The sequence below is a fragment of the Chrysemys picta genome, chromosome 2, assembly GCF_011386835.1.
Source record: "Chrysemys picta bellii isolate R12L10 chromosome 2, ASM1138683v2, whole genome shotgun sequence".
NCBI classification, from domain to species: Eukaryota; Metazoa; Chordata; order Testudines; family Emydidae; genus Chrysemys; species Chrysemys picta.
In genome coordinates this window covers 138548983-138572159 of record NC_088792.1, presented here as the reverse complement: position 1 = coordinate 138572159, position 23177 = coordinate 138548983, and the positions used below count along the sequence as shown (strand labels likewise).

At 45.0% G+C, this 23177-nt stretch overlaps 1 protein-coding gene across 3 annotated transcripts in view; it reads right to left on the bottom strand.

Moving 5' to 3' along the window:
* The window catches only part of FBXL7 (F-box and leucine rich repeat protein 7), a 341307-nt gene that overhangs the window by 25648 nt on the left and 292482 nt on the right, over positions 1-23177 (bottom strand). The window contains exon 3 of one of the 3 annotated variants that reach the window (XM_065584247.1): positions 15315-15396. The exons of the other annotated variants lie outside the window; for them this stretch is intronic. Coding sequence (XP_065440319.1) covers positions 15315-15396 — 82 coding nt within the window. The remainder of the gene's footprint in view (positions 1-15314; positions 15397-23177) is intronic. 3 annotated transcript variants of the gene reach the window in all.

The window sequence follows — 23177 nt, the reverse complement described above, 5'->3', positions numbered from 1 at the left end:
CTTTGAAAAAGGGCTGGCTTGACAACCATGGAGATGGAAGTGTTCATTTGAATTCCCCTCCACCCCCCACCTCCAAAAGGTGTAGGTGCAAGCAGTTTGAATACCAGTTTCTTAACATGCCACATTAGACTAACAGTATCCTGTATTTGTGTGAATTTCAGTAACTTCTCAACCTCTCAGAAGCCATGACATGTAATTTCAAGTTTATTTACTTTATGTTACATCAAATATTAAATGAGTGCAATTAAAAATAACTCATTGTGATGCTGAGTTATCAAAACTGTATATGGATTTTTCTTCTATTCTTGTCTTAACTGATTTTATGCTATTGCGATGTCATTCAATAAAAATTAATATTAGAAACTAAGGAACATTTCCACAAATAGGGTGCATATCACTTAAAAAGTTTGAAAAAACATTGTTATCTAAATATCCTTGAGCATATATGTCAGCCTATTATTTTTCATGTCAATTTAATCCACGCTGGAGCTACAACTGTATCAAACACCACCACAGATGTTTGCTGGAATATTAGATATTACATATGGCCTGAGGTGTAGTATTACCAACCCATGGAGTCATCTTAACAAGTAGGTTTAAACTGCGGGCATGTGGAATCAGCCTTTGAAATAAAGACAAGTTTGGGGATCCTGATAAAATAAAAAGCAAGTTTTTTTTTTCCTTATTGAGCCAGAGGAAAAGATCCTCCATACAGCATAACTTTACTCGCCAATGTCCCCAGCCCACCAGAAATGAAAAGCAAAGTAATTACCCTCTTCGAACAGCGTGCGTATGACATTATTTGGAACTACCGCATTATAGTTCTGAGCCTGATTGTAAAAGGTTCTAAGCACCTCCAGGGATGACTTTCATTCAGTTCCCATTGACTGCAGTGGGAGATAGGGTGACCAGACAGTAAGTGTGAAAAATCGGGACGGGGGGTGGGGGAAGCCTATATAAGAAAAAGACCCAAAAATTGGGACTGTCCCTATAAAATTGGGACATCTGGTCATCCTAGTGGGAGAGGAAGGCTCTTAGTGCGGCATTACAAGATTAGTCTTCACCGGAAAGTTAACTCAAGTTGAAACTCGAGAGTTGCACCTAACTTGCATGCTATTCACACACAGAACTCCTTAACTTGAGTGTGATGGGGCTGGTAATTGAGTTAACTGACCAATCTGGGGGAATAGGTTAAAACTCAAGTGAGCACAACCGAGCTGTTAACAAAACAACTCTGCAGTGTGGATGCAGGCTAGTGCACTTGAATGCTGCTGGTTCTCCAATGGCTTCACATTATTCCTACCATGTGGCCAAACAAGTTCTCCCACAATTCATAGTGTACATTCATAAAACATCTCAGGTTACTACAGTGCAAAGAATTATGGGATTTGCCCTTATAAGTTTTAGTGCCACACACGAGTGAGTGTAGTTCCAGTGAGGACACAGCAACTCAAGGGTTATTTCACAGTGTAGACAATTCCGGTTAACTCTGCAGTGAAGGCCTACCCTCAGCAGCTGTTCAGAATCGTGCATTTGAAAATGTAGGAGAGACAAAAATTAAAGCTTGTGAAAGGTGCCAGGATGACAGCCTAACAGAATGGGCCCAACACCATCCACAGTAATACAAGTTTCCCCACACAGCCCTGGCAACATGATTTAGCGCTGTTCTGGACGGGATACTTCCAGGGGTAAAAGGGTGGTTCAAGTCTCTGGTCTTTTGGCTACTGTTTGGGCCTTGGATGCTCTGCTGTGAATGGCAATTGTGGCATTTTATTTTATTTGTAGCAACTAGTCTACTGGAATTTTCAGTCTAATTACTATCTGTCTATCCATCTAGGTACTTACAGAGCTCTCACTGCTATAGTATTTGAGCATCTAATGATCATCAAAACTTTTCACGGAGGCCACTGAACAGTCTTCAGATGATACTGGCTTTTGGTCAGCATTCACTGGCTCTGGATTTAAACTAGTGACCCCAAGGTGAAAAGCTCTGTAGCCATTAATAATCCAAAGGGCCTTCCAATCTCTTCTCCTGGGAACCTTGCAGAAAAGAATACACTGTAGATAAATTTGAGACAATCCAGAGAGGGAGGATAAAGGAATGATAAAAAGATTGAGGGTACATGAACCAAGTTGAAAGGCTAAGGAAACTTACTATGCGTAGCTTGATGGAAAGGTGATTAAAAAGGACTGTGCTAACTCACATTATTGCTTCAAATATTTGTAGATATGAGGTAGGGGAGGGATTATTTACCATGCTTGAAAATGGAGATAACAAGCAGCAACAAGTTTCAAACTAAAAGTTACATGTTAAAATTAGCAGCAGTATGAGCAACTCGGCAAAGGCACAATCTGCCTAAAGGGGGAATTGGGGTGGGCTGTCTGGAGCTCTTTAGCAGGCAGCTTGATAAAACAAATGAGGAACCAGTCTATGAGAAAAATCCTGCTTTATGTGGCTGTTTAGACAAGATGACCCAAGAAGTCTTTCCCAAGCTCTGTCATCAACAAGAGATTACTATTTTTCTGCCAGCCTAGCTTTTCTGTCAGACAGTACACACAAAGCTTTTATTATTTTTTTAAATGCAACTCTTCGTTGAAAAATGTTGGTACATAAAGGTAGGATGTAGGAAAAGCAAGGGGCAGGGATAAGCTCATCAAACTATGTACCCAAAGGAACACTGATACTGTGAACCAGATTCTTCCCCAGTGGAGCTATGCCAGTTTACACCTGCTCAAGATCTGGTCCATTGTTTCCTCATCTAGTTTGCATAAATATTTATTTTAAGCTAGAAAGTGACACATTGGTTACAGCTTTCCAAGATCAGTATAGTACCTTTCAGAATGCACTTCTATAACCTCCATAATCAGATCATATTTCAAAGACATCTAAAATGATTCCCCCTCTAAAGTAGACAGAAGGTGAAATTTACTCCAGAGCACAAGGCCCACACAAGGTCTCTCACACACTGAAAGACCCAAGTTAAATGGTACAAGATAACCCTTGCCCTTGTGTGAATTTTACCTAATTTTCCTCCCCCACTTTGGCTGGAGTGTGCTGAACACTTTGATAATTCTTGTATAAATAACAATGATACAAATATGGCTGAGAGATCATTTATTGAATGGTTGTATGTTTGACCAATTCTGAACTGGTTCACAGAAACTTCTGAGTGACAGCTTCTCTTGCATTGTTCTTCGGGCTGTGGGGCCATTTAATTGCTGTGTAGACTTCCAGGCTGGGACCCTCCCACCTCACTGGGTCCTAGAACCAGACTCTAGCTAGTGCTGGAGCTTTCCAGTTATACAAGAATGGACCACCACTCCTGACTCTTTGGTGATCACAGTCATAGAGCGAGGTCAGCCAAGGAATACAACAAAGGGGACTTTCTATTCAATTCAACAAGGTTCAATATACAAAGCATGGGGGAAATGGGTTTTAAGGAGGGACTTAAAAGTGAAGGAGACAGGGGCCTAGTATAGGAACTCTCAATCTTCCTTCGAGTGGACCACTAGAGTGATGTGGACCCTCCTCTCTCTCTCTCTCTCGTTCAAAATTGCACAATCCACCTCCCCTCCAAGTCACAATCACATAACATCCCCGTGGCAACTAAAGTGATAGTTTACAGAGAAAAGTAACATAAGAAAATAGTCAGTGTATTTTTAGCAGCTTTTAATGTATTTGGAAACGAGGAGAGCCAGCACCATGTGATCATACAGTAAAATAGTCACAATTTTAGCTCATCCAATGAGGAGATTAAAAATAGCTTATATTAGGAAATATTTCAGAGACCCACAGTGACTTCATATTTTCCAAACTCCTGATTTACAAGCTGAGAGTCCAATCCTGTAGGGTGCTAAGTGCTTCCTGAGAGGTACAGAGCAACTTTCACTGCCATTGGCTAATGGAAATTGAACACCCTCAGCATCCAGTAGGATCAGAACTTCTTAGTCTATGTTAAGTCTGCAATTTTTACTGTGTTGGTACAGTCTCATTGCTATATTCTATTTATGGCAAGAGTCATGTTTTGCTAACATTATTGATAATTGCCTGTAAAGTATACCTCTCATTTTACACTGCTGAATTAGATTCCACAAATGCCAGGTTTGTGTCTATTTATAGCATAGGCCAAGTTCCCAGGAAGCATATAGCACATACAGTAACACAACACAGAAAAAGCATCAGTAAGTGAACTCCTGTGTTAAGGAAAGAAGAGAGGCTGCTAAATCTGGTCCATTATTATTAAAAGTGGTTTCAGTTGCATTTACTCATTCCCTCATCTTGGATTCAGTTTAGATAACATCCAGTTCAAATGCCAGTTGGTGACCATATCTTTTTGTGTATTAGACACCATTTTGGAAATTATTATTGCAGTTTGGAGGGAACTGGGCAATTCGGGGAGGGGGATTGATAAAGAAATGTGGAATCTTTCACTATTTAAAATTTGAAAGCATCTAATTTGAAAGTAACAGCTTTCACTCACTACTACCTCCTGGCTGTTCCTTAACCTATGTGAATAGGTATCTGCATCACAAACCACCACCACTAATTGGAATGCCGGTTGACAGTCTCAGCAAAAACCAAGGAAAGAGTAACCAAACAGACCAAAGCATCACCCTTCCTCTGTTGGTGAGGAAATGCATGGAAGCTTACATGCTACAGAGGACCTTGCAGCTCCATGGTGTTGAATTTCTTGGGCCTGATTCTGATCTCACACCAGTGTAATTCAGGGGCTTTCTAATTTTAAGATGATTCAACTCCATGGACTTAGTGAGAGAACAGGCTTAGGTCTTTTGTGAACCTTTACCCGTTCACTTGCACATTGCAGTATGGTAAAATGGAACACTTTAAAATGGACTGGAAGCTGGGAAATGAGGTGTCAAAGAGATGCCTGGAAATCTTTGGGCTTGTCCACATAACAATGCTGGTTTAGAAACAGAGTTAAAGTGGTACAACACATTTGTATGGACACAAAGGTTTTCATACCAGTATAGTTTATTCCTGTCCATGCTGGCCTTTCATAGGCTGCTGCAGAATACTAATGGGAGGGCAGACTGGGATAAGTACCTCCATAGAGGCAGGTTATTTGAGTTTTATGTTGGTGGAATGGCTTTTGCTCTTATTGAATAATAGTTTTCCCTTAAGGAAAATGGCTATTTGTAGGTAGTCAGCCTCGTCCACTTTTTGTAGCTGTAGTTAAAATCAACCAGGCTTTAATATTGCATTGCCTCTCTGTTTATTTCTACAGTCGTCTCTATTGCCTCACTACCTTTTAAAGAACATAAGCTTGTATTCCCAAATGATCTCGTTTTCTACAAGCCAGCTAGACACCATCTGAAAAGCATATGATAAGAAAATGCTTCAGGAGGCAGGATGGATAAAATTGATAAAAAGACTTTAAGTTAAATACAGTTTTTAATAAACCTATTTAAAATTAATTTTGAAATTGGCAACCTAAACTTACTATAATATACTAAAATCATTTAAATTAAAAACAAAAAGTAATATTAAGCAGTACATATTTGCTGCCAAGGTTTAAAGTAAGTCAAACCCCTGAACTGGTGGAACTCACTGGCTAAGCACCTGGCTAAGCAGAGTTTGCAGAAGCGCTAAACCCGCTTTTGAGACCAGCAGTTGCTTCTGCAGGAGCAGAAATTTTTTTTCTTCATTTTAGTTAAGAACATAACATAAGAATGGCCATTCTGAGTCAGACTAATGGTCCATCTAGCTCAGTATCCTGTCTTCTGACAGTGGCCAATGCCAGATGTTTGAGAGGGAATGAACAGAGCAAGCAATCACTGAGTGATCCACCCTCTGTTGTCCACTCCCAGCTTCTGGCAGTTAGAGGCTAGGGACACCCAGAGCATGGGGTTGCAACCCTAACCATCGTAGCTAATAGCCATTGATGGACCTATCCTCCATGAACTTATCTAGTTCTTTCTTGAACCTCATTAGAGTTTTGGCCTTCACACCATAACCTGGTAATGCTCCACAGGCTGACTGAGTGTTGTGTGAAGAAGTACTTTCTTTTGTTTGTTTTAAACCTGCTACCTATTAATTTAATTGGATGACCCTTGGTTCTTGTGTTATGAGTAAATAGCACTTCCTTATTCACTTTCTCCACCCCAGTCATGATTTTATAGACCTCTATCATATTCCCCCTTAGTCATCTCTTTTCCAAGCTGAAAGTCCCAGTCTTTATTCTCTCCTTATATGGAAGCTATTCCATACCTTTAGTCATTTTTGTTGCCCTTTTCTGTACCTTTTCCAATTCTAATATATTTTTTCTGAGGTGGGGGTGACCAGAACTTCACGCAATATTCAAGGTGGAGGTGTACCATGGATATATATATACACAGACGTTCCTGGGTTACGCAAACCTGACTTACACAAATCCGCACTTACGGAAAAAGTTCCGTAAGCTAGAAATAGGAGTGGTTTTTTTTGTATTTTTTTGGCATCATTGTCGGGTATACGTTTCCGACTTTCGCAAAATTCGAGTTACGGCGGAACGCTTGCCTAAGTCGGGGAGCGTCTGTAGTGACATTACATTTTCTGTCTAGTTTAGTTCAATGACTAGTTCATACAAAGTTCAGAAACAATTAGGAGTTGAAAAAGTAGAAAAGCTTGTTTTCCTCTTCCCATCTATGACTAAAAACTAGGTGTGAGAGAATGAGATCTGCTAATTTTAAAATCTTGAAGGACACGGTGACCAGAAATCATCAGTTCAATTCACCAACTACAGATAATATTTCTTTCTTTAAAAAATCAGTGAGTTTTAAATGAAAAACATGTTTTGATAAACTTGGATACATTTTTCTTTATATTTTCAGCACAGTAAAGGTAAAAAAATTAAAGTGCTATTTTTGTGCATTTAATTGGATTTGAATTTCCATCCAAAGAGAGCATGACACAAATAACATGTAAAAAATGAATAATCTAGTAAATAAGAAATGCATCCATCACCATTTTCTAAAATAAAAGAAACTATGAATCTGAATAAGTAAGCTAATTAAGTACTAAGTAAGATAGCAAGTACTTAAATAAATGCGTATAGAAACTGTGTATCCTTCTGGTTAGCAAAAAGAAGCACCAAATTGGTGTAAAGACTGTATTTAGTTGCAAATCAACTTAATTTAATGGTTACCAACCAAAGAGAAGCAACTTTTCTTGAGGAAGATAACTAAAAAGTACAAATGTAAAACACAATTAAAATCAATTATTTAAATCAAGATTTCCTGCTTGCTGATTTAAATTATTATTAAAATTGGTGATTTAAATCGCTTTGACTTAAATGAATCTACCTTGTTCAGAGGTACCCAGAAAGTGAATTCTGCCTCAGCACACCTGAGCTCATATGTAGAACTAGCTCTGCCCAGACAGGACCCTGGATGCATACTTGAGCAGTTGATACCCATGTTGCCTAGCTGTACTGCTATTATTACTGGAGATAGCTTTGATCTAGCTAGAACAAAGCTAGCTCAGGATTATTTAAAGCTTTACATTTTTTAGATTACTTTGGTTTGGTTATATTCAAATCCATCATCATTTTGAAAATACAGAGGGATGAAGATCCTTGTGTCACCAGCACTGATTTTAGTATCCTGGGTAGTGTGCACACACATTGGGGGTGCATGTGTGCCTTCTGACATCACCTAAGTATCATAAAATCATTGCTAGCACTGGTACCAAGACAGGCAAGACTAAGCCGGTGGTTCTCAACCAGGGATATACGTACTTCTGGGGGGTAAATCAGAGGTCTTCCAGGGAGTACATCAATTCATTTAGATGAGTGGTTTTCAAACTTTTTTTCTGGTGACCCAATTGAAGAAAACTGTTGATGCCCACGACCCACTGGAACTGGGGATGAGGGGTTTGGGGTCTGAAAGGGTGCTCAGGGCTGGGACAGAGGTTTGGGGTACAGGGGTGAAGGCTGTGGGATGGGGCTGGAAATGAGAGGTTAGAGTGTGGGAGGGGGCTCAGGGCTGGGGCAGGGAGTTGGGATGCAGAAGGGAGTCAGGGCTCTGGTCTGGGGGTGTGGGCTCTGGGGGGGGGGCAGGGATTGGGGTGCAGGTTTACCTCTAGCGACGCCCGGTCAGCAGCGCAGCAGGGGTGCTAAGGCAGGCTTCCTGCCTGTCCTGGCACCATGGACCGTGCTGCGCCCCGGAAGTAGCCAGCAGCAGGTCCGGCTCCTAGGTGGAGGCGTGCAAGTGGCGCCACGCGGCTCTCGCCTGCAGGCACCCCACATCTCCACCCCCCCAGCTCCCATTGGCCCGCTTCCAGCAAATGGGAGTGCGGAGCTGATACTCGGGGCTGGGCCACCGTGTGGAGCCCCGGACCCCCCTGGCTACAAGCCATACCTGCTGCTGGTCACTGCCGGGGTGCAGTGCAGTGTCAGAACAGGCAGGGACTACTAGTTTTTACTGGCCGGCCACCAGGATCCCTGGGTGCTGAGCAAGGTGACCCAGTGCCTTGCATTCCATGACCCAGTGCTGGGTTGCGACCTGAACTTTGAAAACCACTGATCTAGATATTTGCCTAGTTTTACAACAGGCTACATAAAAAGCACCAGCGAAGTCAGTACAAACTAAAATGTCATACAGACAATGACTTGTTTATACTGCTCTATAGACTATACACTGAAATATAAGTACAATATTTATATTCCAATGATCTATTTTATAATTATATGGTAAAAATGAGAGAGTAAGCACCTTTTAAGTAGTAGTGTGCTGTAACACTTTTGTATTTTTATGTCTGATTTTGTAAGTAAACAATTTTTAAATGTGGTCAAACTTGGGGGGTACTGATCTAAGCAAGCATGGTTACTGTGATTCCGGCACTTGCTCCCATCCCTAGAATACAGCAAAGAGGAGGTATAATACAACTATTGATACCAAAGAAAAGCCTTCGCTGATATGGCCCCCATTTCCGATTACAAATGAGTGTAGACGTTCAAGCCCTAGATTAACAAGCCCAGGGTCTGCTCACTCGAGTTCTACTACTCCTGGAATTACATTGCAGTGTAGACATACCCAGAGAGAACACATAGTTCTACCAAGGCCAATACCAAGACTTAAAACTGCATTTGGGGCCTGATATTCTGCAGTGTTGAATACTTGCAATTGACTTCAGTTGCTCAGCACTCTAACATCAGGGCCTTGATGCTCAGATACTACATAGGTTGATGGAATCAGGGCCTGCTCCAGGGCTTTGGCCGCCCCAAGCAGCCAAAAAAAAAAAAAGCCACGATCGCGATCTGCAGCGACAATTCGGTGGGAGGTCCTTCGCTCCAAGCTGGAGTGAGGGACCGTCCGCCAAATTGCCGCCGAATAGCTGGACGTGCCGCCCCTTTCCGGAGTGGCCGCCCCAAGCACCTGCTTGACAAGCTGGTGCGTGGAGCCGGCCCTGGATGGAATACATATACACAGAATACTGGGATTAAAGACACCCAAAATTGACTCAGCAGCATTGTCAGCTTTTAGAATTTTATCATAAGTCTCATGACATTTGGTGTTGTTCCTAAATCCCCAGTGCCTAGAGTCATATGAATGCATGAAAATCTCAGCTTTCATTTATAGCAATGCTTCTAGCCCAGAGGGCATGTAAAAAGAACCCAAAATAGGCTTAAAAATAATTTCATGTGTCTGGGAGGCAGGGGCACCATTTAGGTGTGTGTGTGTGTATGTGTGTGCGGGGGTCCCCTGCCACACCCCAGGCTTCATACTGCATGTTAAAGCTAAAATTAAAACTTACGTATTTGCCCTTTGCTGATAATTTGGTTGTAGTAAACCTATATGAATTATTATTGAATATATAGAAAATAATCACAACAAATGTTCTCCAAATAGCCTGATTTTTATATTTTATCCTTCAAAAAAATCCAAGAATTACCAGGGGCCTAAGTGACACCAGACCCCTGCTGAAAGTTGCCACCCCCCACTGAAATCTGTAAGAGCACCCCTGTTGGGAGATTCTTAGTCATAATTTTTGAATGCTTGGAGTTGATGATACTGAATTAGTGTCTACACCATTTCAGCTGTGTTCCTCATAAAAAATTAGGGTGACCAGATGTCCTGTTTTTAAAGGGACAGTCCCATATTTAAGCACTCCTGCAGGTGTTCCGACTTTTTCTTAAAAATAGGCAAATTGTCCCGTATCGTCTGTCTCTCCCCACCAGTACTGGCAGGTCCTGCTGCTGGCTGAATCCCTTCTCGCCAGCCACCTGCCCACCAGTGGTGAGTGGGAGGGGAGGTTCCAGTGGCCGACCATGGGGGTGGGTGTGCAAGGCTGGTGGCGGGGCAAAGCTGCAGCGTGCAGGGCTGGCCGCTCCCCCTGCTGGTCCCTCAGTGCAGCCCCTGCTGCATGCCAGCTCTCAGCCAGCAGGGCCCATCCCCCATCCCGTTTCTGGCCGGCACTGGCTGCGTGCTGTGAGCTGCGGAGACTGGTGAGTATGGGCAGGCGCCAGGCAGCGGCTGGCTACATGTTGCCTCTGCTGCCCACCTAGTGGCCCTTTACGTGCTCCCCCTATCGCTGTCCTCTTCCTGCTTTGCCCCTTTATCCCCCCCCAGCCCAGCTGTTTCTCCATATCCGTCTAGGCAGGGCATGTCCTGATCCCAGCAGTGTGTGGAGAACTAGCCCCTGGTCTGTGGGCTCAGCTCATCAACAACCTGGCTGGCAGGCTCCTTCCTTCCCCCACTACCTCTGACTGGACCAGCGCCCTGGGAAAGCCCAAGATTCTCCAGCCCAGGGCGCTGGCACAGGAGGAGCCAACCCCTGCATGTTCCAAAGCCCTGTGCAGCTCTGGCACTTGGCAGCCTCTCTGCCCCTCAGCAAAGCTATGGAGTGGCAGGGAGGAAGCAATTTCCAGCCTGTTCGTGCCCCGACCCTGGAGGCTCGACAGCAGCCCCCTGGGCAGGGGCTTAACACCCTCTTCATCTGCTCCCCCACCCCCAGGACCTTCCCCCAGGGAGCACGGGTCTAGGCACTCTCTCCTGCTGAGTCACCTCTCTGGCCGGGTTTGCCGAAGCCCCTGCAGTTGGGTTCCCTGGGCCCTGGTGCACAATGCATCCTTAGGGCTTAACCGCTTCCTGCACACGCTGTAGCTGGCCGCTTGGTTATGTCGATGGCCAGCAGCAGCCTGGAGGTGTTAGCTGCCTTTCGACACTGTGCGGGCAGGAAGGGACAAGCTGCTTTCAACCACAGTGGAGTGGGGAAGAGATGAGCTCTGCAAAGTCACGAGTCAGGTCTTCCCTTCCCCACACCCTCCTCCCCTGCAGCTGGAAGCAGCTCCCGTCCTCTCTCTCCTGCACAGTGCCGAAAGGCTGCTCCTGGCCACATTAAGAACATAAGAATGGCCATACTGGGTCAGACCAAAGGTCCATCTAGCCCTGTATCCTGTCTTCCAACAGTGGCCAATGCCAGGTGCCCCAGAGGGAATGAACAGAACAGGTAATCATCAAGTGATCCATCCCCTGTTGCCCATTCCCAGTTTCTGGCAAACAGAGGCTAGTGATACCATCCTTGCCCATCCTGGCTAATAGCCATTGATGGACCTATCCTCCATGAATTTATCTAGTTCTTTTTTGAACCCCGTTATAGTCTTGGCCTTTACAACATCCTCTGGCAAAGAATTCCACAGGTTGACTGTGCACTGTGTGAAGAAATATATTTTTGTTTTAAACCTACTGCCTATTAATTTCATTTGGTGACCCCTAGTTTGTGTGTTATGAGGAGTAAATAACACTTCCTTATTTACTTTCTCCACACCAGTCATGATTTTATAGACTTCTATCATAATCATCTCTTTTCCAAGCTGAAAAGTCCCAATCTTATTAATCTCTCCTTGTACAGAATCCATTCCATACCCCTAATCATTTTTGTTGTCCTTTTTTGAACCTTTTCCAATTACAATATATCGTTTTTGAGAAGGGGTGACCACATCTGCATGCAGTATTCAAGATGTGGGCTTACCATGGATTTATATAGAGTCAATATGATATTTTCTCATTATCTATCCCTTTCTTAATGATTCCCAACATTCTGTGTGCTTTTTTGACTGCTGTTGCACATTGAGTGGATGTTTTCAGAGAACTATCCACAATGACTCCAAGATCTCTTTCTTGAGTGGTAACAGCTAATTTAGACCCCATCATTTTATATGTATAGTTGGGATTATGTTTCCAATGTGCATTACTTTGCATTTATCAACATTGAATTTCATCTGCCATTTTGTTGCCCAGTCACCCACTTTTGAGAGATCCTTTTGTAGCTCTTCACAGTCTACCTGGGATTTAACTATCTTGAGTAGTTTTGTATCATCTGCAAATTTTGCCATCTCACAGTTTACCCCCTTTTCCAGATCATTTATGAATATGTTGAATAGGACTGGTCCCAATACAGACCCCTGGGAGACACCACTATTTACCTCTCTCCATTCTGAAAATTGACCATTTATTTCTGCCCTTTATTTCCTATCTTTTAACCAGTTACCAATCCATGAGGGGACCTTCCCTCTGATCCTATGATAGCTTACTTTGCTTAGGAGTCTTTGGTGAGGGACCTTGTCAAAGGCTTTCTGAAAATTTAAGTACACTATATCCACTGGATCCCCCTTGTCCACATGCTTGTTGACCCCCCTCAAAGAATTCTAGTAGATTGGTGAGGCATGATTTTCCTTTACAAAAACCATGTTGACTCTTCCCCAACAAATTATGTTAATCTATATATCTGACAATTTTGTTCTTTACTATAATTTCAACCAGTTTGCCAGTACTGAAGTCAAGTTTTTTACTGTAATTGCCAGGATCAGCTCTGGGGCCCTTTTTAAAAATTGGTGTCACATTAGCTATCCTTCAGTCATTTGGTACAGAAGCTGATTTAAATGATAGGCTACAGACTATAATTAGTAGTTCTGCAATTTCACATTTGAGTTCCTTCAGAATTCTTGGGTGAATACCATCTGGTCCTGGGTGACTTATTACTGTTTAGTCTATCAATTTGTTCCAAAACCTCCTCTAATTACACCTCTATCTGAGACAGTTTCATTCTGGTGTGAACCCTGGCAGAAATCTGGGGAGGGGAGGCATGTGACCCTGTGTGCTCCCCCCCCCCCCACGTGTTGCCTTGGGAAGACACGGTGCCAGGTACCAGGAGATGCGGGTCCATCCCAGGGGCCTAACCAGACTGGAGCGTGGAGAGCGTGGGCAGGGAGGATTGGGTCGGTTGGTCACCCCCCGTGTGAGAGAGGTGTATGGGAGTGTTTGTATGTCACCTCTCCCTGTGTAAACCCTAAAGCCTTAAAGATACGAAAGTAAATAAAAAGATCCAACTACACGGTATTTCTTTTTAACAGGAGCTCAGTTAACTTGATGTTAATTTGAATGTTTGTACTGCATAGATCTGATTGATTTAGGGTTGCCAACTGTCTAATCACACAAACCCAAACACCCTTGCCTGCCCATTCCCCAAGGCCCCACCCCCTTCCCTCTCATCCCCCCTCCTTCCATCGCTCACTCTCCTCGACACTCACTCACTTTCACCGGGCTGGGGCAGGAGGTTGGGGTGAGGGACGGGTGCAGGCTCTGGGCTTGGGCTGAGGGGTTCGGAGTATGGGAGGGGGCTCTGGGCTGAGCCTGGGGCAGGAGGTTGGGGTGCAGAAGGAGGTGCGAGATGCAAGCTCTGGGAGGGAGTTTGGGTGTAGGAGGGGGTGTGGGGTGCAGGCTCTGGGAGGTGGCTCAGGGCTGGGGCAGGGGACTGGAGTGCAGGGACGGAGCCTGCCTTAGCCCCGCTGGGCCACCAACCGGGAGCTGCCCGAGGTAACTGGGGCCAAGGAACTCCATGCGCTGCCCTCTCTGCGTGCCGCTCCTGGAAGCGGCCAGCATGGCCCTCCAGCCGTGGGGGAGTGCAGGAGGCTCCGCGTGCTGCCTGTGCCCGCAGGTGTCGCCCACGTAGCTCCCACTGGCTGCAATTCCCGGCCACTGGTAGCTACGAAGTTGGTGCTCGGGGCAGGGGCAGCGAGCGGAGACCCCTTCTGCTGGAGACCTGGCTGCTTTCCGGAGCGGTGCTGGGCCAGGGTAGGCACGGAGCCTGTCTTAGCCCTGCTGCGCCACCGGACTTTTAGTGGCCTAAAATCTCCCAGTTTGGCTTCAGTAGCCTCCGGGAGATAGGGCCTGATTCCAGGAGACTCCCAGAAACCTGGAGGGTTGGCAACCCTACATTAATTGCCGTTGAACTCACTCGAACACAAGTAATTTTACCAGGTGTCCTGTATTCAGCATAGGGAAATATGGTCTCCCTATATAAAATACACAGCATTTTAGCAAATCAGTTTTACCCCTTTCACTGTTTCATTGTAAAGTTACCTAAAATGTTTCTGAGCAACAATTCTGTAGCAATAGACTGTCTTGTAGCGTTCCCAAAACTCAGTCTGAGTCAGAGGCACTTTTTCTGGGGTCAGGCCATTTTTAAGCTCAGTTAATGTTAAGTCCTAAAAACAAATCACAGATTAAACCAGCCCACAGATTTTTTTAACAAGCATTAGACATATTTATAATGAAGACGCACTTATATAGTTTTCATTGCAGCACTCCTCAATACTGCTCTGCTCATTGGTGCAATACAAAATTAGGGCAGTTTACTACAGTATGGTACAGTAATTGGAGATGATATGCTGCTAAATAATAAAACTTCTACTGGATTCCAAAATACTTATACCTTGTTAAACTAAATCCAAGCTACATAGAGAACAACTTCTAGCTGAGCCACAATCAGGTGAATGCTCCCTAATTCACACACCTGGTAACAATGCTCTTTATGCTTCCGAGGGCTTTGTTTGGGGCTTCAGCTGCAGTAATTTGTGTAATGCATACACAGCAAGCTCAGTCACCACATGGACTCTGCTAATTGGTCAATAAAAGTTAACACTTTTCTTCTTCAAAAGGCTTTCCAAACATTCACTAATTAATTCTCCCAATACCCTAGTGAAGCAGGTGGCTTAACCTTTATATTACAGATGAAAAAACAAACAAACAATGCAGCTACATGAATTGACCTGTCCTAAACCACAGAGACAATGTCAGGAGTTTCAAGCTCCTAGCCCTGTGTTCAGACCACTAAATTACACCTCTCTGGCAACTGGCAGATAGCAGATATAAAACGAATTTATACCAAAAAAATGACATGTACAAAGTATTAATGTTATTTATTATACGTAATTTTAGGGATGACCCTTAAGTGGTGAACAACACTCACAGAAGATCAGACGTTACACATAATAGCAACACCCACATTTGCCCTTCCATAAGCCAGTTTGTACCTTTTACTTTTTGTCTCTCCGTAACTACGCCTGCCACTATGACTTCCTCTTGAGAAATTCCCAGAGCCAGCTCCTTTGTCTGCTATAAACACAAGGAGCGAAACGTCAGCTAGAATGTAAACTTGGCGGAGGCTCACAAAATACACAACCAAACAATTCAGGGCCTTGTTGAGTCCAGCCCTTTTATTGCACGCAACCATAACCTTGACCAGCCCCCCCCATTTATATGGCTTCCCAAGTATATAAACTGCTGCTGTTAAATTATGAGTATCCTACGTTTATGAGAGCAATTAGTCTGTTTGTTTAGAAAAGCTATTTGTCTGTCTCCTGTATTTTAAATGCTTCCCCTCCTTCTTTTGCCCAAAGCAAAACAAAATAATGTTTGGATTTTTAATTGAGGGTGGGCTACATCCAAAGTTCACTTAATGCAAGGAAATCTCTATTACATTCAAAATTACTGGGGGATGATAAACTTTCATTAGAACTGTAATGTCCCTTTATGATGAGCATGTGTGTGTCAGGCATACATAAGGGTTTTATTTTTAAACCTCTTTATCCAAGTTCATTAAGAGAGGAGATCATTTTGTTAGGAAATATTGCATTAAAAACCACGCAAAGTGAATGACAGAAACCAGAATGCTTTTTATTTGAGAGGTGGGTTGGTAGTGATAGTTTTGTCTTCGTGATCAGGACAGGTCTGGAGGTAGAGTTGTATGACTGGGAATGTATCCCTTTAAACTGAATTTTGCAGTGGATTGAAGGAAGGGATGGAATAAAGGGGGCACAAGACTTTTGATGGGATGGATTAAAACCCGTTTTCAAAAGGAGAAATAAGCCTCTCTAATGTTGCTCTACTGTATGTTACTGCTCATGGTGGCAAATGCATCTGAAGGCTGTTACTGGGATACGTACCACCCACTCTGCCTGTCTTCCTGGATAGTCTTCGCAGCCAGGGATAAAAATATGCAAATCCTGTTCTAACAGACACAGACTTCCACTACATATTGCAAAAACAAGATCCTAGATACCAGCAGTATTATTTCTACAACTCGGAGCCTGAAGCACTTGTTTGAAGAGTTGTGTGACTGGTAGCCAATAGGCTATTTACTTCTATGAGTGCAGTTCATTCTCCCTCAGAGGGACTAGCATCCCAAGCCCTCTGCTTTAAGGGACCCCCCCAGATTAAGTCTTAAATCTTCAATTTCATGAAAAAGAAAATTTACAAGGCAAATTCAGCAGCTGGGAAAGTTAGGAGAATAGAGTTACCCTTCTCAGCACCTTTGCTTTGCTATTCTGTGTGATCTAGTCTCTCCTCTTTCATATGCATGTAGCTCTGGTTAGTGTGGATGAAAGTTCTACATTCTCGTCACTATATATGCCCTTGTAGAGGAGACCCACTGCAACACTTACAAGCATATGATCCTGCAGAGGGTCTAAGAAGGGAGATGAGGACAAATTAGGAGTAGTGAAGTGGCCATCTTGGAAAAAGGAAAAGCTAGAGGGGAGTTTTTAAAGCCAGAATTGTACAGTTCAATCAATAAATGCAAGGAAATACATGGCTAGCTGGCATTATGAGAGTTGTGATATAGACAGAGAATCTCCAGTCAGTATTGGGACAAAGAATGTAAACACAGCATGAAGGAAGATTTAAAGGAAAACTGTGCATGATTTGCTCAGCATGATGAGAACACACTTGGTTAAAGGCACTTCTCATGCGTTACTCCTGGGGCAATTTTGCACCACTGCATATGCCACTGTGCCGTGCATATTTTTTTCTGCAGAAAATAACTTCTGCCAGAAAGTTGCTGCAGTTATGCCTTTTACCCACCAGAAACCACTTTGGTGCTAGAACAGAGCAGCTGCTTCCGGGCCCTCCCCAACTGTGATAGGGAAGAGAAGAGGCTGCTCTGGTTTATGGATTTGGGGTAGCAGGTAGAATGCCCCTGGTCGGGGCTCTAGGAGTGTGTCAGTGTAGATTTGTTCAAGTGTAGGTTTGATCATCTGCTCAAGAAACTCCCTAAAGAAACACAGGAACAAATCTACACTGACACACCCCTAGAGCCCCGACCAGGAGTATTCTACCTGCTACCTGGCTATGTAGCTATCTGGCTATGTACACTCTCTTCTCAGGCCCTACGCTACCAGCACTCCCAGCTATCTTCGAGACACCACTGACTTCCTGAGGAAACTACAATCCTTTGGTGAACTTCCAGAAAACACCATCGTAGCCACTATGGATGTAGAAGCCCTCTACACCAACATTCAACACAAAGGTGGACTACAAGCCATCAGGAATAGCATCCCTGATACCATCACGGCAAACCTAGTGGCTGAACTTTGTACCTTTGTCCTCACCCACAACTATATCAGATTTGGGGACAATTTATACCTTCACGTCAGCGGGACTGCTATGGGTACCCACATGGCCCCTCAGTATGCCAACATTTTTATGGCTGATTTAGAATGCTTCCTCAGCTCTCGTCCCCTTATGCCCCTACTCTACTTGTTCTATATTGATGACATCTTCATCATCTGGACCCATGGGAAGGAGGCCCTTGAGGAATTCCACCAAGATTTCAATGATTTCCACCCTATCATCAACCACAAAAGAGGTCCACTTTCTAGACACTACAGTGCTAATAAGCGATGGTCACATAAACACCACCCTATTCCGGAAACCTACTGACCGCTACACTTACCTACATGCCTCCAGCTTTCATCCAGACCACATCACACGATCCATTGTCTACAACCAAGCTCTAAGATACAACCGCATTTGCTCCGATCCCTCAGACAGAGACAAACACCTACAGAATCTCTATCAAGCATTCTTAAAACTGCAATACCCAGCTGGTGAAGTGAAGAAACAGATTGACAGAGCCAGAAGGGTACCGAGAAGTCACCTACTACAAGACAGGCCCAACAAAGAAAGTAACAGAACGCCACTAGCCGTCACCTACAGCCCCCAACTAAAACGTTTCCAGCGCATCATCAAGGATCTACAACCTATCCTGAAGGATGATCCTTCACTCTCACAGACCTTGGGAGACAGGCCAGTCCTCGCCTACAGACAGCCCCTCAACCTGAAACAAATACGCACCAGCAACTACACACCACACAACAAAAACACCAACCCAGGAACCAAACCCTGCTACAAAGCCCGGTGCCAACTCTGTCCACATATCTATTCAAGGGACACCATCATAGGACCTAACCACATCAGCCACACCATCCGGGGCTCATTCACCTGCACATCTACCAATGTGATCTATGCCATCATGTGCCAGCAATGCCCCTCTGCCATGTACATTGGCCAAAGTCTCTAAGCGAAAGAATAAATGGACACAAATCTGACATCAGGAATCATAACATTCAAAAACCAGTAGGAGAACACGTCAATCTCTCTGGTCATTCAATAACAGACCTAAAAGTGGCAATTCTTCAACAAAAAAACCTTCAAAAACAGACTCCAATGTGAAACTGCAGAACTGGAATTAATTTGCAAACTGGATACCATTAGATTAGGCCTGAATAAAGACTGGGAGTGGTTGGGTCACTACAAAACCTAAACTTAATTTCCCCAATACTAATTTCTCCCTACTGTTACTTACACTTTCTTGTCAACTGTCTGTAATGGGCCACTCTCTTACCACTTCAAAAGTGATTTTTTCTCCCTTGGTACCCTGCTGTTAATTGATTTATCTCGTTAGACTGACCTCACAGTTGGTAAAGCAACCCCCATCCTTTCATGTATTTATACCTGCTCCTGTATTTTTCACTTCATGCATCTGATGAAGTGGGCTCTAGCCCATGAAAGCTTATGCCGAAATAAATTTGTTAGTCTCTAAGGTGCCACAAGGACTCCTCGTTGTTTTTGCTGATACAGACTAACATGGCTACCACTCTGAAACCTGTCACAATATTTTATTGTTATTTTGAAAAAATAAAATATGCAGAATTTTAAAATGTGTGAATAATTTGTTATTTTTTAGTGCAGAATTTGTAATTGTTTGGCACAGAATTCCCCCAGGAGTAATGTGTAAACTCTGAAATCTAGTTTAGAATTAGGGTGTAGTGAGACATAATATTGTCAGGAAAACCAATGCCTTTGTGCAAGAGTCAGTAGCCATTTTATTCTTAGTGTCGTGGCAGCCTGTCATCCAGGAGACACTCATTCTGTGCTCTTTCATGAAGACTATACTTTTTTATTTTAAAGGAAATCAAGAATGAACCCTCATTTTTAAGTTGAAAGTATTTGATGTCTTTTGTAAATTAAAACCTATGCCACTTATATATATGACCAACATTCCTGGGTTTATGGGAGATCAGTGACATCTTGTAAAGTGGATGTTTGTGACACTTGTTGTGGGACATACACGTCATCGAAACACATGAACTCATTTTCAGAGGTGCTGAGCACCAACAGATCACACTGGCTTAGCAATGCAGGTGCTCAGCACCTCTGAAAATCATACTAGCAGTTCCCATTTTGCTTTGTACTTTCAAATCACAGAGCAAAGCTAAATGGGCGCAGCTTATTTTTAATGGAAAAGAGGAGAGAATAACCCTGAAAAATATCCAGATGAGATCACAGTAGTATTAAATACCATTCTACTTTCCAGAAGCAGTCTATCTAGTCCCTGTTCCTCAATTTATTTATGTACCTTTTACCAGCAACAACTGTTTTTATGAAGTAACTTTATGGCCCTAAACATGGATTTTATAGAAAGCTTTTGCTGTAAAAATAGTTGTCTGGTTTGATTAATGGTCATCTTGAACAGGAAATACTTGCATAATGTGAATACATCTTGGACACAGATCAGGCTCACAGTAGGTCTTTTGTGCTGCAGAGGCTAACCTGGAACTGTTCCCATTGATATCAGTTTGAATAGTCCTGCTGGACTGCAGAGTGTGGATACTGATACGCAGCTCCACAGTTTTTAGGCTATGTGGTTTCAGAAGATGATTTATAAAATGCAAACTCTACCAGCTAGCCTGGTGTAGGGTTACCATTCGTCCGGATTCCCCCGGACATGTCCAGCTTTTAAAGTTAAAAATAGCGTCCGGGGGAATTTGTAAATGTCCGGACTTCCTGCGCGCGGCTAACAGGGCAGCCGGCCGGATGGTGCCATTTATATGGGGCTCCAACAGCCAGAGAGAGCCCCTCCTCCACTTCCCCCTCCTCTCCCCTGTAGCTGAGAGCACTCCCTCCCTCCCTCCCTGCATTCGCAGATCACCAGCTGGCCGTTCGCACCGGCAGTCTGGAGCTCCTCCCCCTGCTCCTCCTCCCCGGCACGCTGATCTGAGCGGCAGGGTAAGGGGGCCAGGGGGTCGGAGAAGGGGCAGGGAGGTTCTGGAGCGGGCAGTCAAGAGACAGGGAGCTGGGGGGGGGGTCGGGAGTTCGGGGGGGCTTTCTGGGGGGGGTGTGGATAAGGTTTTGGGCAGTCAGGGTACAGGTAGGGGGTAGGGTCTGGGGGGGTAGTTAGGGTGGGGGGTGTCTCAGGAAGGGGCAGTTAGGGGACAAGGAACAGGGAGGCTTAGGTAGGGGGTGGGGTTCTGGAGGGCAGTTAGGAGCAGGGGTCCCAGGACGGGGCAGTCAGGGGACAAGGAGCGAGGGGGGGGTTGAGAGTTGTGGGGGGGCTGTCAGGGGGCAGGAGTGGGGAGAGGGATCGGAGCAGTCAATGGGACAGGGAGCAGAGGGGTTTAGATGGGTCGGGAGTTCTGGGGGGGCTGTCAGGGGCTGGGGAGTGGTTGGATGGGGCGTGGGAGTCCCAGGGGTCTGTCTGGAGGTGTGGATAAGGGTTGGGGCAGTCAAGGGACAGGTAGGGGGTAGGGTCCTAGGGGGCCAGTTAGGATGGGAGGAGGGTCTCAGGAGGGGGCAGTCAGGGGACAAGAGGCAGGGAGGCTTAGGTAGGGGATGGAGTCCTGGGGGGCAGTTAGGGGCAGGGGTCCCAGGAGGGGTCAGTCAGGGGACAAGGAGCGGGGGGAGGGTTGGAGGTTCTGAGGGGGGCGGGAAGTGGGAGGGCCATGGGGTGGGGCTAGGGCAGGATGGGGGCGGGGCTAGGGCGGGGCTTCTCCCGTCCTCTTTTTTGCTTGCTGAAATATGGTAACCCTAGCCTGGTGGAGGTAAGAATCCAACAACAAGCTGTACCAACGAGCCTTGAATGCATTCAGTAAGAATCCCTTTGTACATACGGTGCAGCATGCAGATCTACAGTCTGGCTCTAGAGAATTCAGAAAGTAAGAGTCCAAAATCTGGAAAGTTGAAAAGCATTCAAGGAATTCTTCATAATTTGACAAACAGATTTTACAAAACCCCTGTAGGAAGGCGCCCTAAACAAAAAATCTTTCAAAAATTACCAAAAGAATGTTTTTAAAAAACGGATCTGGAATAGACCCAGGACAGAAAAGAGATCAGCAGAAAGAGAGCCCAACAAGATAGGGGAGTGTTGCTGTCCAATAAGGTAACTGGCATCCTTGTTCATTTTCAGCACAATGTGATTGATATGTAACTAATGCAGTATATTTAGTAGCAAAAGGGTCAAGCTCCTTTAGGTGCAAGGGGATGCTAGATCTGTTAATCCTTTTAGTGTTTACTTCCTGGTCTCTTCCAGTTTCAAAGTTTTACTATTGAAAGCCAGCTGCTTTCGAATTGCTCTTCATTCTGTGGCCCAGTACTCAGAACTGACAATTCCTAAGTGAACAAATAATCCTTGGGGATGGCTACTGCAGGCTGACTGGTACAGAAAGTTATAGCACTCGGGGTTTATTGAGCACCTGGAAACGGAGGCTTTTGCAGATTGTATGGAAATGCTTGAGAAAGTGATAGGCCTTCCTGAACCACGCTGAACTAGTACTGGGGAGGGGGGGAAGGGGCAAGGATAGTCCTTGGCAACAGGGCCGGCTCCAGGCACCAGCCTACCAAGCATGTGCTTGGGGCGGCACCTGGAGGGGGATGGCGCTCACCTGGGGAGAGCGGAGTCGCAGCTGGCTCGCCGCCCTCCTCCCGGCGCTCCGGCCGGCCAGGGAGAGCGGGGGCCCGGCCGGGCTCGCCGCCCTCCCCCCGGCGCTCCGGCCAGCCGGGGAGAGCGGGGCCCTGGCCAGGCTCGCCATCATCCTCGTGGTGCTCTGGCCTGCCGGGGATAGCCGGGCCGCGGCTGGGCTCGGCGCCCTCTCCTGTTGCGCTCCCCGCCGGGGGGGCGGGGGGAGGCTTTTTTGCCTGCGGCGGCAAAAAAGCCAGAGCTGGCCCTGCTTGGCAAGGGCATAATGGCTTCAGTGCAATCCTGTACTTGTGTTAAGGATACACTTAAGGATACTCTTGCTTCAACCTAGAAGTGTTACTTTACCATCTTAAACTGACCTCAGGAGACCAGCTCCTGTAAGATTTCCACATAACTCCAATTGGTTCATCCATAGGAATCAGACAGGGCATCACCAGGTGCAGAGGTGTTTGCATGCCTCATTAAAAGGCCAATGCAGCCGTCTCCTACACAGATTTCTTTTGCTACTGCAATGACACTGTTTTCAGAGTAGCTGCATGGCCTGGTTGAGCTTCCTCTCGCTTTGCTCCAGGTGCTACTGTTTCGTAGTGAGAGCAGCCACCCAGCTACTTAACAGACCTCTCTACGTAAGACCATTGCTTAGAGCCGGGGTAAGGCAGCCTATGGCACACGTGCCGAAGGCGGCACGCAAGCTGATTTTCAGTGGCACTCATACTGCCCAGGTCCTGGACACCGGTCCGGAGGGCTCTGCATTTTAATTTAATTTTAAATGAAGCTTCTTAAACATTTTAAAAACCTTATTTACTTTACATAACAACAATAGTTTAGTTATATATTATAGACTTATAGAAAGAGACCTTCT